General features: G+C 44.8%; 2 protein-coding genes across 2 annotated transcripts in view; one reads left to right on the top strand and one right to left on the bottom strand.

The window, feature by feature from the left end:
* Window positions 1–18556, bottom strand: part of LOC125280859 (gastrula zinc finger protein XlCGF57.1-like) — a 1316469-nt gene that overhangs the window by 704671 nt on the left and 593242 nt on the right. The window lies entirely within an intron of this gene.
* Window positions 15596–18556, top strand: part of LOC125243033 (5-hydroxytryptamine receptor 3A-like) — a 36554-nt gene continuing 33593 nt past the window's right edge. The window contains exon 1 of the mRNA XM_048152276.1: window positions 15596–16405. Within this exon, the coding sequence (XP_048008233.1) occupies window positions 16192–16405 (214 nt within the window). The 5' untranslated portion in view covers window positions 15596–16191. The remainder of the gene's footprint in view (window positions 16406–18556) is intronic.

The raw sequence follows: 18556 nt of genomic DNA, 5'->3' as shown, positions 1-18556 counted from the left end.
ACTCTACACTCTTACGTCATTTAATATACCGGATCTATAAATATGATAATTAGCCCTGCCTACACTCACTGGCATGAGCTCAGACAAGATCCACTCGGTCAACTACTGAGGTAAACACTGCACATTGGTATCGCTTTTTACAATGTCGGACGCACAATGGTAATTAATATGATTAGCATTTTGCTTGACTACATTATCAAACAGCTAATAATATGTTGCTAATGTTACACAAACCATGTTCCCGTTCACGAGTCAGACAGCTGCCTTCTAACAAACAGTATCCTTAGAAACACTTTGAACAATTGTCAGTGGAGAAAAGCATATAGTTCATCATAACATCGTAAAATGCATCATAAACCCGCCATATTGCTAAATCTACCCGATTTTTCATATCAACAGAAAAATATACCAGGATAACCTTTTGAGACTCCCTTGTGTGGTCAGTTAATGATATGCTAAAGCCTGTTGCCACGTTAACATGATTGGTTACAAGGTAGTTTGTGACATCAGAAACACTAGCGATTTCAAACCGCGGGTTTTTGGTTTACTGTAGTTTTAAATAGAAAACACTCAGCAATGGTGTTGACTTATGAATTTGCACATGTCTTAAAGCATGTTAAAAACACCACATAGACATATGAACAACATTAAAAACGTCTCGGGTTACAGATGTTCCCTGAGTAAGGGAACGAGACGCTACGTCAAATGACGTGATGGGAACCCTCTGCATTTTGTGTTCGTGAAGCACCTCTGTATCCAACCAATGAGGAAACGTGACGTCAGAGGCGGGTGACGTCACGGACCAGGAAACTATAAAGCATACCCAGAACAAAGAACGCTAGCTTCTGGAATATGTCTGAAGCAAGACGCTTACAGGTATGCCGGGGGTACGGCAACGTGACGTAGCGTCTCGTTCCCTTACTCAGGGAACAGGAGTTACATCTGTAACCCGAGACGTTCCCTTTCGTGGGAACTATCGACACTACGTCGAATGACGTGATGGGAACGCTATCCCAACTACGCCGTATCACCAAGTACCTGTCTGTTATCTTGTAGACAGAACTGAGGACCCCGGAGAGGAGCCTACATCCAGGTTGTAAAACCAATAAATGTGTGCTGGGATGACCATCCAGCAGAACCACATATGTCATTAATGGATATTCCTGACATTAAGGCCTTTGAGGCCGCCATACCCCTAGTCGAGTGAACACGGACAGCTAATGGAGATGGCTGTCCGGCCGCCTCATAAGCAAGTGAGATAGCCTCGACCACCCACTTGCTCATTCTCTGCTTAGATGCTGGACCTCCTTTCTAATGAGACCCATAAAACACACAAGCAATTGATCTCTTTTGCCCCACAGGGCAGCTCTGTGGACATATGCATCTAAAGCCCTCACTGGGCAGAGCAGATTGAGTTTCTCCTGATCCAAAGTTGTAAATGGAGGAAGATGGACGGCCTGAAGTACAATGGAACCTGGGACGTTGGTGGGGACCTTAGGCATATAGCCTGGTCTAGTGTGCAGGAACGCTTTGACCATTCCAGGTGCAAATTCCAAACACAAAGAAGCAGCTGAAAGTGCTTGAAGATCTCCTACTCTTTTAAGAGATGAAATAGCTAGTAGAAATATGGTCTTTAAGGGTGAGGAATTTCTCTGAAACTTCCTCTAGTGGTTCGAAGGGAGCCTCGGCTAACCCTTCTAATACCACGGCCAAGTCCCAGGCCTGAGTCCTTGTACGTACTGAAGGCCTCAGCCTCAGAGTACCACGGAGGAAGCGTATAAAAAAGGGGGGTCTCGACCTACCGAGGAATCCCCCAGAGGAGTATGGCCGAAATGGCCGCATACACTTCCTCGTGGAGGGAGCTCTGGAGTGGAGTATGGTCTCCACAACCTCAGTTGGGAGAGCAGCATCTATGAGCCTGGCCCCCTCAGAGGCCAGGTCCACAGTCTCCATAGTTCTGGGCGTGGATGAATTATCATGCCGCCCACTTGAGTCAGACAGGAGGTCCTACCTGAGAGGAAGCTCCATCAGGGAGTCATCTAGAAGTGACACTAGGTCTGAGAACCATATTTTGGTTGGCCAGTACAGGGCTATCAATATTAGACTGACCCCTTCCTGGTGTACTTTCTCCAGAACTCCCGGGAGCAGAGCGAACGAGGAAATGCATACAGACGCAGCCTCGGCCATGTCTGTACCATGGCATCCAGACCCAGTGGTGCTGAATGAGATAGGGAGAACCACAGTGGACACTGGGTTGATTCCCCTGAAGCAAATAGGTCAATTTCAGCTCGACCAAAGATTTCCAAAGTGAGCTCCACACCTCAGTGTGGAGACTCCATTCCCCGGGCCTCGGCCCCTGCCTCGACAGGGCGTCTGCTCCCACATTTTAATGCCCTCAGGTCTGGGAGGAAGTATTTTACTGCAAGAAATACCGCCATCATTTCCAGCCGATTTAAGTGCCAGGAACTGATGGTCCTCCCAGAGACACTGAGCTGAGCGACCACTCATGATCGCCCCTCCAGCCCATGAGGGAAGCATCCGTCGTAAGCATTACACGACGACGAGAAGTCCCCAACATGGGTTCTGGGACAGGAACCAAGGCTTTTTCCACATGACCAGAGCACGAAGGCATCGCCGCGTGACTTTTGATCTTGCGAAAAGGATTTCCCCTCGGAGAAAACCCCTTGGTCCTGAGCCACCACTGTAAGAGTCTCATGTGCAGAAGGCCAAAAGTTATCACGGTCGACGCAGCTGCCATAAGACCCAACAGTCTCTGAAACTGTTTTACAGTGAATGACTGGTCATAAGAGACCACTGTCGTGTTGTCCGTATGTACCAACACGTGGTGGCCCCTCAGGTCTGGGAGGAAGTGTTTCAGTTCTAGAGACACGGCCATCATCTCCAGCCGATTTATGTGCCAGGAGAGCTGATGGTCCTCCCAGAGACCCTGAGCCGAGCGACCACTGATGATCGCCCCCCAGCCCGTGAGGGAAGCATCCGTCGTAAGCATTACGCGACGACGAGAAGTCCCCAACACGGGTCCTGGGACAGGAACCAAAGCATTTTCCACATGACCAGAGCACGAAGGCATCGGCGCGTGACTTTGATCATGCGAAAAGGATTTCCCCTCAGGGAAAACCCCTTGGTCCTGAGTCACCACTGTAAGGGTCTCATGTGCAGAAGGCCAATAGTAATCACGTTGGACGCAGCTGCCATCAGACCCAACTGCATCATGGTAGAATCCCAGATTACTCCTAGATAGTTTGCAATCTGACTCGGAACCAGCACACTCTTTTTGGCATTGAGCCTCAGCCCAAGCTTTTTCATGTGCGACAGAACAACATCTCGATGTTGACCTGCCAACTGTTCTGTTTGAGCTAATATCAACCAATCGTCGATATAGTTCAGCACGCGGATGCCCTGGAGTCTCAATGGAGCCAGCGCTGCATCCACGCACTTCATGAACATGCGGGGTGATAATGATAGGCCGAAAGGAAGAACCCTGTATTGGTAAGCTTTGTCCCTGAAAGCAAACCTGAGGAACTTCCTATGAGAAGGATGGATGGATGGATGGATGGATGGATACATGAAAGTAACCAACTTTCAGGTCTATCACAACAAACCAGTCCTCAAACCTGATCTGTGGGATAACCCTCCATCCTTCTTTGGAACAATGAAGTATAGGTTGTAAAACTCTGACAGCTTGCTGGGAGGAGAACCCCTTCTATAGCTCCTTTTTGCAAGAGCGTCATAACCTCCTGTTCCATTACCAGAGACTGCTCGGGGGCCACCACTGTGGGAAGGACCCCATTAAACTGGGGCGGGCGAGACCCGAATTTGTAACCCTTTTCTATTGTAAGCAGCACCCATTTTGAAATATTTGGGAGAAGTTTCCATTCTGCCTTATTTACAAAGGGAACCAGTCTCTCGAGACTGGCCTCTGGTGTTTTTTGAGCACTTGACTCGGCGCCCTGAAGCGGTGAACCGGCAAGGAACAGCTGAATCAAGTGATGACCGGCCCTCCTCGGAGGATCGGTGGAGACCGCTGCGCCCTGAAGCACACTGGGTGGCAGGGTTAGCAGAAGGGTCTCCTTTATTTTCTTTTAAATTCCTCAGAATTTAATGTATTCAATATTTCATTTAATCCTCAAATTAAATGCAGCCAGTTGTTATATAAATATATATTTTTGAACAGACTGAATATATTTAGAATACAAAAAAAGAATTATAGCTCGTAATAATTCGCAAAGTATTTTAGGGAAAGAGAGAAAGGTAAACTCCTGTCTGCTCAGATCCCTTAATATATATGTAACCGGGGCAAGAATAATATTTGTCATTTGATTAATCCCCCCCCCCGGCGAATCACCTTTATGTTTGCTCCGACTCATGTGTGCTGTCCCCTTTAAGAGTTTGTGTATGCGTCAGAGAGGAGTGCACGTCAGACTGAGAGAACGCGCAGTTCAAAACAGGAGTTAAAAGAGGAATAAATAGTTGATAAAACTGTCAAAGAGAGGAAACTTCCAGTTTTATATCAACCTGTGAATATGTGGTGATTACAGTTGTGTGATTGTATTTAGCGGATGGGTTAATTTGCAATTCATACGAGTGTTGTGTTGCTACGTGAGAGAAATCTTCGGTGGGGTGGAGAATTCAGACCACGATAACGGAGATTGAGCGTGAGTTAAACTGTTGTGAAAGTTGTTAAAATGTTAAATAACCCTGTTTATTTCTTATATTAGCTGAACATACGGTAATTTTTGCCCTTTATACTGTGTTAGAGGGGAGAGCAACGATATATGTGATCAAACGTGTGCCAATTACCACGTGAGCTTCTTCTTTGACTCAAAAAGTGAGTTTTGCTCATTTTATTCATATAAAGTGTGTAAGTTTAAGACATGAAAAGCTTTGTATTCTGTATCAAGTGTATACTGTTGTCTTTAGTTACAGATTCATTTATACAAAGGGGGTTAAAGTGTGAGAGATAATGTGTGTGATGTATTAATGTGGTAAAATGTGCTGATTTCTCATTTATTCTGTGTTTTATTTGTTTTATTTAGGCACATGTAGTCCACTACCGTTGTTTTGCACACCTGTAATGGTTCTTTAACATTGTTTGCACTATTTCCAGTGAAATTGGACTGGTGATCCAGTGTTTTGAATAGGGGTTATTGATGTAAAGAACCCATTTCATGTTTTAGAATTTTTTCTAGTACTTACTGCTCTTTTTTGGTACCCATTGGAGTCAAGTGGGTGGGTTTGTTACATTTTTTTGGATTATATAAGCCAACTTTAACTTTAATTGGATTTTCTAAAACTCTTTATTTTGCCCTGAACAAAGAATATATTAATGCTGTGGCCCTTTTAGGCCCAGTCAGGAATAAAAGAACCCCTTTGCTTTAAATGTTGTGGCTGTGTATTATTTCCATACATAATATTGAAGGGTAAGCGGCCACATCTAATTTTGGTACCAGGAGTGGGGTTCCGTTTCTTGTTTGGGGTTCATTTTGTCGAAACAGTGCTAAAGTAGTAGGGTGCAAACAACGGTAGTGGGTAAGAGCGGCTGAGTGCAAGAAGAGCCTGCAGAGGATTGTGTGTCATCCTGACTGGAGCTGCAGGAGGATCAGGGGCCAGCACGCCAGGACTGCTGTGTGTGAGGAGATTGTGAAGGACGGTGCTTATTGAACTGACTGTTTGAGAACTGAGACTTTCTGCATCCGCGAGTCATGGACGCTGAGGACATGGACGGTGCAGCCGCCCAGGCTGAGGAGATTCAAGGTGCAGGAGCTGCAGCTCCAGAAATGGACATTGACGGAGGTAACCCCATCTCACAGCTACAGTCGCAGATCCTGGAGTTGGGACGTAGACATGACCAAGTAATGTCTGCCCTTTCTAACATGACTAATGTACATACTAGGTCCTATGTGTATATCCCAAGAGAGAAACAAATTGTACCTTTCAGTGGGGATCTGAGTAAAGATTGCCAAAATGTTGATGAGTTCATTGAGGAACTCGAGCGGGTCATTAGAGTGAGGGGGTTGAATACAGAGGATCAGGTAGATTTTATCCTCTCCCACTTAAGGGGTTCAGCTCTAGATGAAGTCAGATTGTGTATGGGAGGGGAGGATAAATTACCACAAGACCTGTTCTCCTATTTGAGAGCCGCCTTCAGGGAAAAGCGGAGCACCCCTCAGTTGTTACATGCATTTTATGCACGAAAGCAATTAGACGGTGAGGATTTCCGTGATTTTTCACATGCCTTATCATTGCTGTTAAATGCTGCACTTCAGCAGTCACCCCACATTGTTCCAGATACACAGCTGGCATTGAGAGATCAATTCATAGAGGGGGTGTGGTTTTCGGAAGAGAGACCCCGTGTAGTTAATGTGGCTAGAAACCGAAACCTAGTGGGTGTGGGCGAAAATGTAGAGCATGCGAGGATGACTGCCACCTTACCAAGTGAATTGACTGTAGCCTTGCAAGAGGTAATTAAGGTAATTACACAACAAGGGAAAGCAATAGGGGAACTTACCAATGCTGTCCGTGATCTCACAGTCCAGAGGTCTAACCCAAGTGGTGGGAAACCGAGTAAGGCCAGATTTAAGCCAAAATACACCCGTGAAGGCCAACCCATTTGTTTGAGATGCGAGGGTGTTGGACACATAGCCCGGCAATGCACTATGCCGCGCTTCCAGGGAAACCCTGCACCAGCTACACCCGAGCCCCAGAGTCTGCAGGGAAACGGTGTGCCTCCATTGCGAAGAGCCGAGCAATGAGAGGTAGCACTGATGGCTCAAAAAGTGGCACCCTGACTAAAGACAGATTCCTGGAGCGTGCAGTGGGCAAGTGCCCGGAAGTAGAAATACACATTGGAGGGGTCGCTGTCAGGTGCCTTTTGGACACTGGCAGCAACGTGAGTACTTTGACTGAGAGTTTCTTTAAAGAACATCTTAATGGAGAAGACAAAGACATGCATTGTACAACCAAGTGGTTGAAGATCACTGCTGCCAATAAATTGCCGCTTCCCTACCTTGGGTACGTTGAACTTGATATCCAGGTAATGGGGTTGACTATACCTGGGTGTGGATTCCTAGTGATATGTGACCAGGATGATGGGGAGACTGATTCAGCACCCCCAGGCATACTCGGTATGAACATAGCACAGCGTTGTAAACAGTTGATTCTGGCAGAGTTTGACAATGCTTTGGAGGGGACGTTGGATGCTGATTGGAGAGCCGTCTTCAACGAGGTACAAGAGGCTACCCCAGTGGAGGCGACTTCTATAGTCCGCGTGGCAGGCACACATAAGTCGTATGTACCTGCAGCTTCTGTGGCTACCATTCAGGCTAGAACACACAAAGAACTAATTGGAAACAGGGGCCTAGGTTTGTTTGAACCAGGTAATACATCACTGCCAGGTGGCCTGGTCCTGGTTCCTACCTTGGTGCCACCCGGTAGGCAAGTGTTCCCAGTGCAGATAGTAAACTTGTCGCCAGAGGATGTGTGGTTACCGCCTAAGGTGAAACTTGGCATACTTGCCTCAGGTCATTGCTTTGAAGGTAGCTCCTGTGAGGTTACATTCCATCGGATCTCAGCTAATCATGAGGAAGTAAAGGTTAGCCAGATGTCAATGATAGGGGTGGGGAGTGACCTGCAGTGCCCATTGGAGAAAGTGCAGATAGGTCATACCCCTACACAGCAGACAGAGCTGAAGGCACTCCTGATGAAGTATCTGGATGTGTTCGCCATCAGTGACGAAGACCTTGGTTATGCTGACCTGGTAAAGCATGAGATTCCCCTGAATGATGACCTCCCTGTCTCACAGCCATACCGGCGAATACCCCCTAACCAATTCAAAGAGGTAAAGGATCATATCTCTGGGCTTCTCAAAAAAGGTGTCATACAAGAAAGCTCCAGTTCGTACGCATCTCCGGTGGTGTTAGTTCGTAAGTCAGATGGAAGTCTCCGGCTATGCGTGGACTACAGGAAGCTAAACTCTAAAACTAGACGTGATGCATTCCCGTTGCCACGGATAGATGAGAGTCTAGATGCTTTGAGCAGGGCCAAGGTGTTCTCATCCATCGATCTCGCAAGTGGCTATCACCAGGTGGCAGTTCATGAGAAGGACCGGCACAAAACAGCCTTCATTACACCATTTGGGCTATTTGAGTACCAACGGATGCCGTTTGGACTCTGTAATGCGCCTGCAACATTTCAGCGCCTCATGCAAGCCATAATGAGTGACCTGGTATTTCAAATGGTACTTGTCTATTTGGACGATTTGCTTGTCTATTCGAGTACATTTGAGGGACACTTAGTGAGGCTAGAGACTGTGTTGCAGAGGTTGAGGGAGGCCGAACTAAAGGTTAAAGTGGAAAAATGCCACTTCCTGCAGTCCGAAGTAAAGTTCCTAGGGCATGTTGTATCTGCTCAGGGGGTGTCTACAGATCCAGACAAAGTGAATGCAGTGAAGCAGTGGCCAGTCCCTGACACTCTGAAGGAGCTGCGATCCTTTTTAGGGTTCTGCAGCTACTATCGGAGATTCATTGAGGGTTTCTCTAGGGTGGCAGGTCCGCTCCATGATGTGGTAAACACTTGTGTTCGACAGGGGAGTGTTGCTCAGGCCAATAAGTTGTTCAAGGACTCCTGGACGACAGAGTGCCAACAGGCCTTTGAACACCTCAAGGAGAAGCTTACCTGTGCTCCAACGCTGGGGTATGCAGACTTTACCCTACCTTTTGTGCTGGAAACTGACGCCAGTAATCTGGGATTGGGCGCTATGCTATACCAGCAGCAGGGGGGAAGGAAAACTGTAATAGCCTATGCGAGCCGGAGGTTAAGGGGCGCCGAGCGAAATGACAGAAACTACAGTAGTATGAAGCTGGAGCTCCTGGCACTGAAGTGGGCAGTGGTGGAGAAATTCAGGAGTTACCTGCTGGGATCTAGGTTTACTGTCCTAACAGATAACAACCCCCTGTGCCATCTCAACACGGCCAAGCTGGGTGCCACTGAACAGAGGTGGGTGGCGCAGCTTGCAGTATTCGATTTTGACGTGCAATATCGTCCTGAGCGGTGTAACACCGCTGCCGATGCTCTCTCCAGAAGACCAGGGCTAGAGGGGACAGAGGTGGTAACTGAGGATTCGGAATTTGACGGCTGTGTGGCTATTTGCAGTGGTCTTCGCACAGGTACTGCAGTGGAGGCTGACCTGTCAGAGCTAATGGCAGGGCCTAGAGAAGGTGAAACAGGACAGCTTCAAGTAGCCATAGATGATGAAGGGACTGAAGGGGAACACTTCCTGGAGAATACCCCCACGTTACCTGGATACACGAAGGATGAACTTCGTCAGTTCCAAGAGGCAGATCCGACCATCAGCATACTTAAGAGTTACTGGGACAAGAAGAGGAAACCCACAAAGAGTGAGAGAAAGGGTTTTTCTCGACCAGTGCTATCATTGTTAAAGCAGTGGGACAGAATCCAAGAGAAAGAAGGTCTGTTATACAGAGTCATTGACGATGTGTTCAATGGAGAATGTCAACAGTTGCTGCTTCCGGCATGTCTGGTCGAACTGGTTCTGCGATGCGTTCATGATGAGATGGGGTATCAAGGGGTGGAAAGGACGCTGGGACTGCTTAAGCAGCGCTGTTATTGGGTTGGGATGTATGATGCCGTGGATAAGTGGGTGAAGAAATGCCCGCAGTGTGTGCTATCCAAAATGCCGCAGCCCAAGATACAGGCACCATGGACTCCGTTCTTGGCTTCTCATCCATTGGAGGTGGTTGCAATGGATTTCACCACATTGGAGCCTGCAACAGATGGACGAGAAAATGTCCTCGTTGTGACCGACGTATTTACTAAGTTCAGCCAGGCATTCCCCACCCGTGATCAGAAGGCAGACACAACCGCTAAGATCCTTCTTAAAGAATGGTTCCTCAAGTACGGTGTGCCACAGCGTCTTCACTCAGATCAGGGGAGGAACTTTGAGAGTGCCGTTATTGCAGAGCTCTGTAAGCTCTATGGGGTAAGGAAGTCCCGCACTACGCCACATCACCCCCAGGGAAATGCGCAGTGTGAGAGATTTAACCGAACTCTGCACGACCTTTTACGCTCCTTACCGCCTGATAAGAAACGGAAATGGCCAGAGTACTTACCCGAGCTGGTGTACGCCTATAATGTCACTCCTCATTCCTCCACCGGCTACTCCCCTTACTATATGCTGTTTGGTATGCAGCACACTTACCAGTGGATGCGTTGTTGGGTCAGGAACCCCTGAGAGAGAAGGAGCCTACCTGGTTGTCTGTCCATAAGGAACGGCTTCAGGATGCACACTCCAGAGCACGAGAGTATGCTGAAAGAAAGGCAGCAGACCGTGTTGTTAAGCGTGAAAGTAGGGTGTACTGCCCAGAGGTAGCGGTTGGTGAACAGGTGTACTTACGATATCGTCCCCTGGGACGGAAAAAGATCCAGGATGCCTGGGCGCCAGCAGCATATAGGGTGGTGGAGGTGCATGGTACAACCTACACTGTGGAGCCAATCGGGGGAGGTCCTGCAAAAAGAGTACATAGATCCGACATCAGACCCTGTCCGAGTTCAGTACCAGTGCCGATGCCTGGGAGAAGAGTGAAACCTGTTGAGGTACCTACCTCTGAGATGGTGGAAGAAATCCCTTCATATGAGCCAGAATGTGTGCTGGTGGAGGAAACCAGATTGTCGGAGGAGGATCTGGTGGGCCCTGTGTTTGGAAGGTTGCAGCAGCCAGTTGCAGAGCCTGGGATGGATGCTGGAACAGGAGAGGAGGAAGTACAAGAGGACAATGATGAAGCAGATAATGCAAGTGTTGTCCAAGACCTCTCTCAGCCTGGAACCGAAAGAGCCGATTCACCTTCAGACGTAGTAGTGGCTAGGCCAGTTCCTGTTCCCCGAAAGCCCAGGGAAGAGATTGTCCAGGTGGATGCACCCCATCCTTTACCACGCAGGACCCAGCGATCAACTGCTGGTGTGCATAGTAATCCAAACAGATTGCCTAAGCCTGCTTGTAAGGCTGTGACCCTCAGTCCCGATGTTCTCTCACAAGTGCTAGCTGGTATGGTTTTGTACACATCTGGAAAGCTGCAAGAAGTAGTAGAGGATTGAAGGGTGTTTGCAGTCATCGGGGACGTTGACTGTAGGCAGGGGAGATATAAATATATATATACACATACGCACACACAAGCATGCATAATCACGGACACGTGATACATGCACAGCCTCTGCAAACGCAAGACCCGAGCCGTATATTCATTCTTGCAGACTTAATCTACGCGCTGCCTCGGCAACGCGAGATCCGAGCCATATATTCTTTAATGAAAACCCAATCCACGCGCTGCCTCGGCAAGCGCGAGATCCGAGCTATATTCTTTAATGAAAACAAAATCCACGCGCTGCCTCGGCAAGCGCGAGATCCGAGCTTTGCATTAGACTTTTATTCCCTCGAGAATAAAGCCAACAGGAGTGGAGCTACAAAACTCCCACTAGTGCATACTTTTCTTCGGGACATTTTATGAATGAACACTGTCACTGTCAGTTGTGAGCTGACGTGCACGCTCCACTCCCAGCAAACGACACATAAATCGTGTGTATCCCTACTCGCTTTGTAGTAGCACAGGGGAAAATTCAAACTGTTCACGATTGATTTGTTATAAACGTGTGATTTTGAAACACGATATGTGTGTGACTGTGAGGTGGCGATCCTCAGATCGATATCACAATATCCACCTCCTCAGAGCTGGACGTGAATGTCGGTGCCTCAACCCGGGGGAAGAAACCGCAGAGCGTGCTTCCACCTGGGAGACGGCACTGAACCTGGCAGGTGAAGGCAGAGAAAGGGCGGCGCCCGTCTCTAACCCCTCTGTCAGATCCATTTGTGAACCCCACGAACGGAGCCTCCGGCCTGCCTCAGCAGAAGCGGGACCCGATCCGCGGGGAACACTGGAGCACAGTGTCCTGAGAGCGAGTTTTTACAGTGCACACAGATGGCTCCCTCTAGAGCTGCCTGGGCATACTCACTCCCACTTCACTGCTGTTTCTCGCCATAATACGTGTCTTTTTTATATATAAATATATGGATTGGTGTGAGATACTCTTGTCCTCAGACAAAGAGATCGTGATTATTTATATGTGATAAGACAAACAACACCAAATAAGACACACAAGATACAGAGAGCGCTTGCTGAAGACAACAGAAGCTAGCGTTCTTTGTTCTGGGCATGCTTTATGCTGCGTTCACACCGAACGCGTCTGGGGCTTCTGAGGCGTCTGATTTACATGTTAAGTCAATGTAAACGCGCGTCTAGGTGTCCTGCGGCGCGAATCAAGCGTCTAGCGCGGCGCGAATCGGCCGTTGACGCGCGAATAGCGCGGCGCGAATTGAGCGTTCACGCGGCTGACGCGCGAATTGAGCGTCTGACGCCCAAACGCCCGAGTTGAAAAATCTGAACTTTGGCGTAAATTCGCGGCGCGTTAACCAATCAGGGACTCTGCTTTGGTAGTAACGTGTTTATGATGTGATCAGTGGTGGAGACCAGAACAAAGATGTCGCTGTGTGTGTGGCCACCCTGAGCTCTATGATGTCTCATTATATTTTTATCGATACAGGAATAAAAAGGACCTTGCCTGGAAGAGAATAAGCGAAGAAATCTGACAATCTGGTTAGATGTAAAACTTTTTGCATGATTTTAGCCGTTGATAGCCCACCTTCTAGCTAGCAAAAGTCGGCCGGCATAACCGAGTTAAATTGCCGCTACAGGTTTCCAACTGACGAGATTATGTGTTTATTCAGAGGATCTGTGCAGAAAGAGATGAAAGCCCCTCCCATGACGCGAATTCGCGTCTGAACACACTTTGTTTAGACGTGCGAATTGAGCGAATTTTACGCGCGTCTGAAGCGTCTGACTTAAAAATGTTCAAGCGTCCAACTAGACGCGTCTGGCGCGAATTTGACGCCCCAGACGCGTTCGGTGTGAACGCAGCATTATAGTTTCCTGGTCCGTGACGTCACCCGCCTCTGACGTCACGTTTCCTCATTGGTTGGATACAGAGGTGCTTCACAAACACAAAATGCAGAGGGTTCCCATCACGTCATTCGACGTAGCGTCGATAGTTCCCACGAAAGGGAACTTAATTTTCACCACAGGGTGAAAAATACATTCTCTCAAAGTGTTTAATTACAAATTACATTTAATTTATTTTTAAGGAAAATACTTTTTAATATCCAACATATTTAAAAGTAATTAAATACATATTTTAAACACATGTAACTAAAATACTGCCCATGTCTGCTTGTCCTAACCTGAATAGGTTGTGTCTGATACAGATAACATCGAAAATGTGCAGTAGGAGGAAGAAGGCCACATATTCAAATCATGACATGAATGTAGAGTTCAGTACAATGAAGTACAATGCATGCTCTTGTAGTTACAGTCACTAAAGAGTGAGTGTTATGTTTCAAGAGAAAATGAAACCTCTTCTAAATAATATAATTTGAATAATGGTGTATTTTTGGAAGAACGTCTGTGGTATACCGAAATGCCCATTTGTTTCTCATTTTATTTACATAAATTTTATCATTTCCTTCTGCTTTAACATTTGTTATTCATGGTGGCTGTATTTACATACTTCTTTTTTGTCCTAAAAAAATTATCATGCGATTTCAAAGGTATAACTGTAAAACTTAAACAACACACATATTAGCATGAGTCTGTTGTGAAATTATTAATAACCCCGTCTGTGCAATGTTATATGTAATGGCTGCATCTCAAATAACACACCTCTTATATGCACTAAAGGTGTGTGTTTCACAGGAAATTGAAGTGCATACTTATGGTGGTTACATGTTAAAACCACAAACCCACTGTCACAACTGAAGAAGACAGACGCAAAGATGAATCAACACAAATTTTTAATGAGATACTTCAAAGGAGCACAACTCATGAACGTAAGGAAATGTTATGTATCCAAACAGGCAACTTGGCTTGCTGATAATAATGTCTCTTTCTGATGCAGGTCCCAGAAATGAAAATGGTGTGGACAGCATACACCAACCTTTCATTTAACTCCAGGGGAAGAGGAGGCTACACTACACTGCCAGACCCTATGGGAAGACAGACAAGAGAGGGATCGTAAGGCTTAAAATGTTAGTTCACCCAAAAATTTAATTGCTGTCATTAATTATTCACCCTCATGTCATTCCAAAACCATGAGACCTTTGTTCATCTTCGGAATACAAAATAGGATTTTTTGATGAAATCTGAGAGGGTTCTGACCCCTCCATAGACTGCAATGTCATTGCAACTTTCAAGGTCCTGAAAGGTAGTAAAGACATCATTAAAAAAAACCATGTGACTACAGTGGTTCAACCTTAATGATATGAAGCGACAAGAATATTTTTATGTGCAAACCCCCCCCCAAAATAATGACTTTATTCAACAATCTCTTCTTTTCTATGTCATTCTCATTCTTCCGAGTTCTACGTTTCTACGTCAGAACGGCAGCTATTTCTTTGGCTGACACTGTTCACATGAGCAGAACGACACATACGTGTGAGAGATTGTTGAATAAAGTGGTTTTTTTTGTTTTTTTTTTGGCATACAAAAAGTATTCTCGTCGCTTCGTAACTTTAAGGTTGAACCACTGTAGTCACATGGACTGTTTTAAACCTTTCACATGTAAGTTTAAAATATTCTGGCTGAGCCCCCAGCGTGAGTTTTTCAAGGCGACTGTTATTTCGAATGTATCGCTTTATTGTTTCCATGGTGATGCATCATTGCTTGTCGCGTGAGAAACTTGTTGTTTCTATGGTTTCTATGGAGATCGAATTGAAGGTCCGCAAGGGGTAACGCCTCCACCCAACTGCCCACCGGGTTGTTTGTTTGTGGGTCAAAAAGTGTGGCTTTCATCTAAGAATATTCCTCTTTGCATCGTTTGTAATAAACTTGCTCCCAGGTTTATTGGATCGTTTCCTATCACCAAGATCCTTAGTCCAGCAGCAGTCCATCTCAAACTTCCTCCAGTGTACAGGAGAATTTATCCCTTTTCATGTTTCCAAATTAAAACCTGTGTTTCATTCTGTGTTAGTAATGTGAGTATATTAATGTTAACTTATATCTCGAGTGAGCCCTATTGACTTCCATAGTATGAAAAAATATACTATGGAAGTCTATGGGGTCCATCAACTCACGAACTTCCCTAAACACTTCCCCTCGGGGGAATCCCTGCCGCCATTTTGAAGTGCGTTCCACTTCGTGAAGTGGACGAGGGAAGTTTACATGGACAGACCCTCGCTCCCTCGATTTTAACCGAGGGAGCGAGTCTACTTCACATGTACACTTCAGGCAGCTCCATAACCCACAATGCAACACGATTATGACGTCACCGCATATCGCGTTTAATTTACCCTACCACAAACAATTCTATGATATAGGCTATTAATTATTTTTTTAAACATTTAAAACACACATATATACATATAGGATGCTGTATTAAACAAATTTGTAAGGGGAAAACAATAAATAATAAATCAGCTCCATTGCGGATTCCAAGTGATCAAGGGCTTAGGACGTTCCAGTTCAGCCCATTGCAAAGGTTCCGCCAGAAGTGGACACTCGTGCAATGACGTACATCCGAGTCAACGAGACCGAGGGAAGTTAGCGAGGGAAGGGCTTTTAAAAACCGAACTGGAACACAGTCTTGGAAGCATAAAAGAAGGAGCGACAACAGTGAAGGACGAGAGAGGAACAGGCCTGGAGTTTGTTTTATTATGTTTGTGTGGCCGGCAGACGTCCGTGAGGGTCTGTCAGCATTACTTTCGTTTTGTATTTGTTTATTTTTATATATTAAAGTTGTGTTTAATGTTCGACGGTTCCCGCCCCCTCCTTCCCCTATCAACAAACTATGGTACAACAACATTCTTCATTATATCTTCTTTTGTGTTCAGCAGAAGAAAAAACAAAATTCATACCAGTTTGTAACAACTTGGGTGAGTAAATGATGACAGAATTTTCATTTTGGGGTGAGCTAACCTTTTAAGCACAAATTGTATTTAGTTTTTTTGTAGGCACTAAAACAGTCCAGTACTTTATAAACTCATCTCTATGTTGAAATAACAAAGATGTCTATGTCACCCCGGGCTGGTTTTCTGGCCCCTCCCTGGCCATCTCTATGAAAATATCTTGGCTTTGCCACTGGTTGGGAGTGAGAATGTGTTGCTCATTCACAGTGTATAAATATGACCAAATGACTGACATCTGTTCAAGAGTGAATCCTCATCCTACAGCAGACGGATATATATACATATATATATATATTTTTTTTTTTTTTTTTCCACTATTCAACATGTACCTGCACTGGCTGATATTTTTTCTTGCCTTAATGGGTAAGTAAATATTGTTTAATGATAACATTATACAATAAGGTTCAATTTATTAGTTTTAGTTAATGCATTATGCATCACAAATGACAACAATTAACATTTTTAAAACATTGTAATGTTCATTTCTAGATATTGTTTGTTCATGTATGAAGCATGTCACCGTTGTTGAAATTCATACGCTGATTCTTGATGTCTGTGTGTGAGTAAAACTTGCAGGGCTTTAAAGTGCTTTGTGTACAATGTGTTTTTTAAGCTCATTCAGATTTTCTGATTAAACTTTCTGTGTAAACTGTGTCTCTTCTAGAATCATAAGCTTCTTTTTTAAAAAATAAATGTTTATGTACTGTATGCTCAATAGTTTGTCCATTGTGTTATGTCATTGTGATATAATTTAATGATTACAGCCACTTATTTGCCAGTGCTCTATTATTAGGCTAGGCTCAGAGTAAATGAGACTACAGCCATCAAGTTTTGTTTGTGTTTAATTAGGCTATATAGGCTGCTTCTGTTTTGCTTTGTCTTTTAAGAAAGTTGTGTTTGATAATTTGTATAAATGTATCTGTGGTGTCATAATTGTTTTATTTGTGATTACTTTTTCATTGCTATTGCTTTCTCAGTTGATAGTCTGCAAAGCTTCAACCAGACATTAGTATTAAAATACAATGGAGTGTCGGGTTTATGTTTTCAAATGCATAAATGAATCTTTTTTTTCTGCAAAACACACAATGCTCTATATGATTAGAAAAATGGTGAGATGGTGAAATTAGCTCCTGCAATTTTACAAGGTTTTGGTTCAATTCTACAATCTTTCCACAATAATTAAAATGTTAAAATTGAATTACAAGTGTAACGGGTGTATAGAGAAAAGACGAGGGTGAATCCAAATGCACGCACAACAGAAGCCAATGTCACAGATTATCCATTCGGAATGTGGTGGGGAGCGGTACAGGTTTTAACACGCAAGCCCAAGTTTATCTACTTGTAGAAAATTCAACTACACCACCTGGGAGGGTTTCACACAAGAAATAGATATAAACCCCAAAGTTTGTTATTAGGTCACACAGGTTCGCCTCTCTTATAAAAAAATGTAGGCAGGAAACGTGGGCATCATATAAAAGTACAAAATTTATTCACAACTTGAATTCAAGATAGAAAAATCACTTAAAATAGCCTCAATGATACGGTGCCACTCCTCCTGGCAGCTCTCTCTCTAATGACAGCTCAAAAATACACAAAACAAATTACATAAAAGACAAACTGCACACAAATCATAAACTCAATTTATACCAAGTTACAAAAACAAAAAGAAAACAATATCCTCACTGTTAAAAGGTCCAGTGACAGGCAACTAATTATACAAATAATAACAAAAAGAAAAACACAACCATAAGAAAATGTTAAACAGAACCAATTTACACAATTTCCAAATAAACAAAACAAAATATATACCAAAATACAGGGCTGAGGTTACCCACCGGAGTGATCACCAGCGCTAGTTATCCAAAAGCACACTTCCACACAACCGCACTGTGAATTCAGATCACACACTCATACACTTCAAAAGTGTCACACGGCAAACGTTGAAGAAGCACCACCACCACCACAAAAGATATTTCACCCGTGGGACCCCAGCTCCTGAAAGAAAAATCAAAAACAAAATAAATAAATCTCATAAACAGAAATAAATGAAAAGTCAAAGGGAGTCACAATTACACCGTAAAACGATGGGTAAAAGTCACCACAGTACAGCACAATCAACAATATACAAATATTCAAAAGAAAAAAATAAACAAAAACAAAGAAAGAATTCGGTTCAAACCACGAGGAAAACAGGACTCTTAAGGAGCGGCCACGTAGTCTATAGGCCAGCTCCAATAACTCCAGGTGGTTCTCCAGGTGGGCCTTCCTATAAGGGCGTGGCATCTCATGAAAACTATGACTATGTTTCTCTTGTTCATCTTTCCTTCAGTGATTCTGCTTGTTAACAGCAGGTGTTCATCATTAATGTTCAAGCATCACTTAATTACTTAATTAACGTCAACACCGCTTCAGTGTTAGTTCCCTTTTGAAGGGAACTCCACTCTGCATTGAACAGAACGCATTGGGGAACCATCACGTGACCCAGGTGTCGAAAGCACTATCCAACAACTCCAA

The sequence above is a fragment of the Megalobrama amblycephala genome, linkage group LG1 (assembly GCF_018812025.1).
Source record: "Megalobrama amblycephala isolate DHTTF-2021 linkage group LG1, ASM1881202v1, whole genome shotgun sequence".
In the NCBI taxonomy this organism is placed as follows: domain Eukaryota; kingdom Metazoa; phylum Chordata; class Actinopteri; order Cypriniformes; family Xenocyprididae; genus Megalobrama; species Megalobrama amblycephala.
This window is presented reverse-complemented; position numbering and strand designations above follow the sequence as displayed.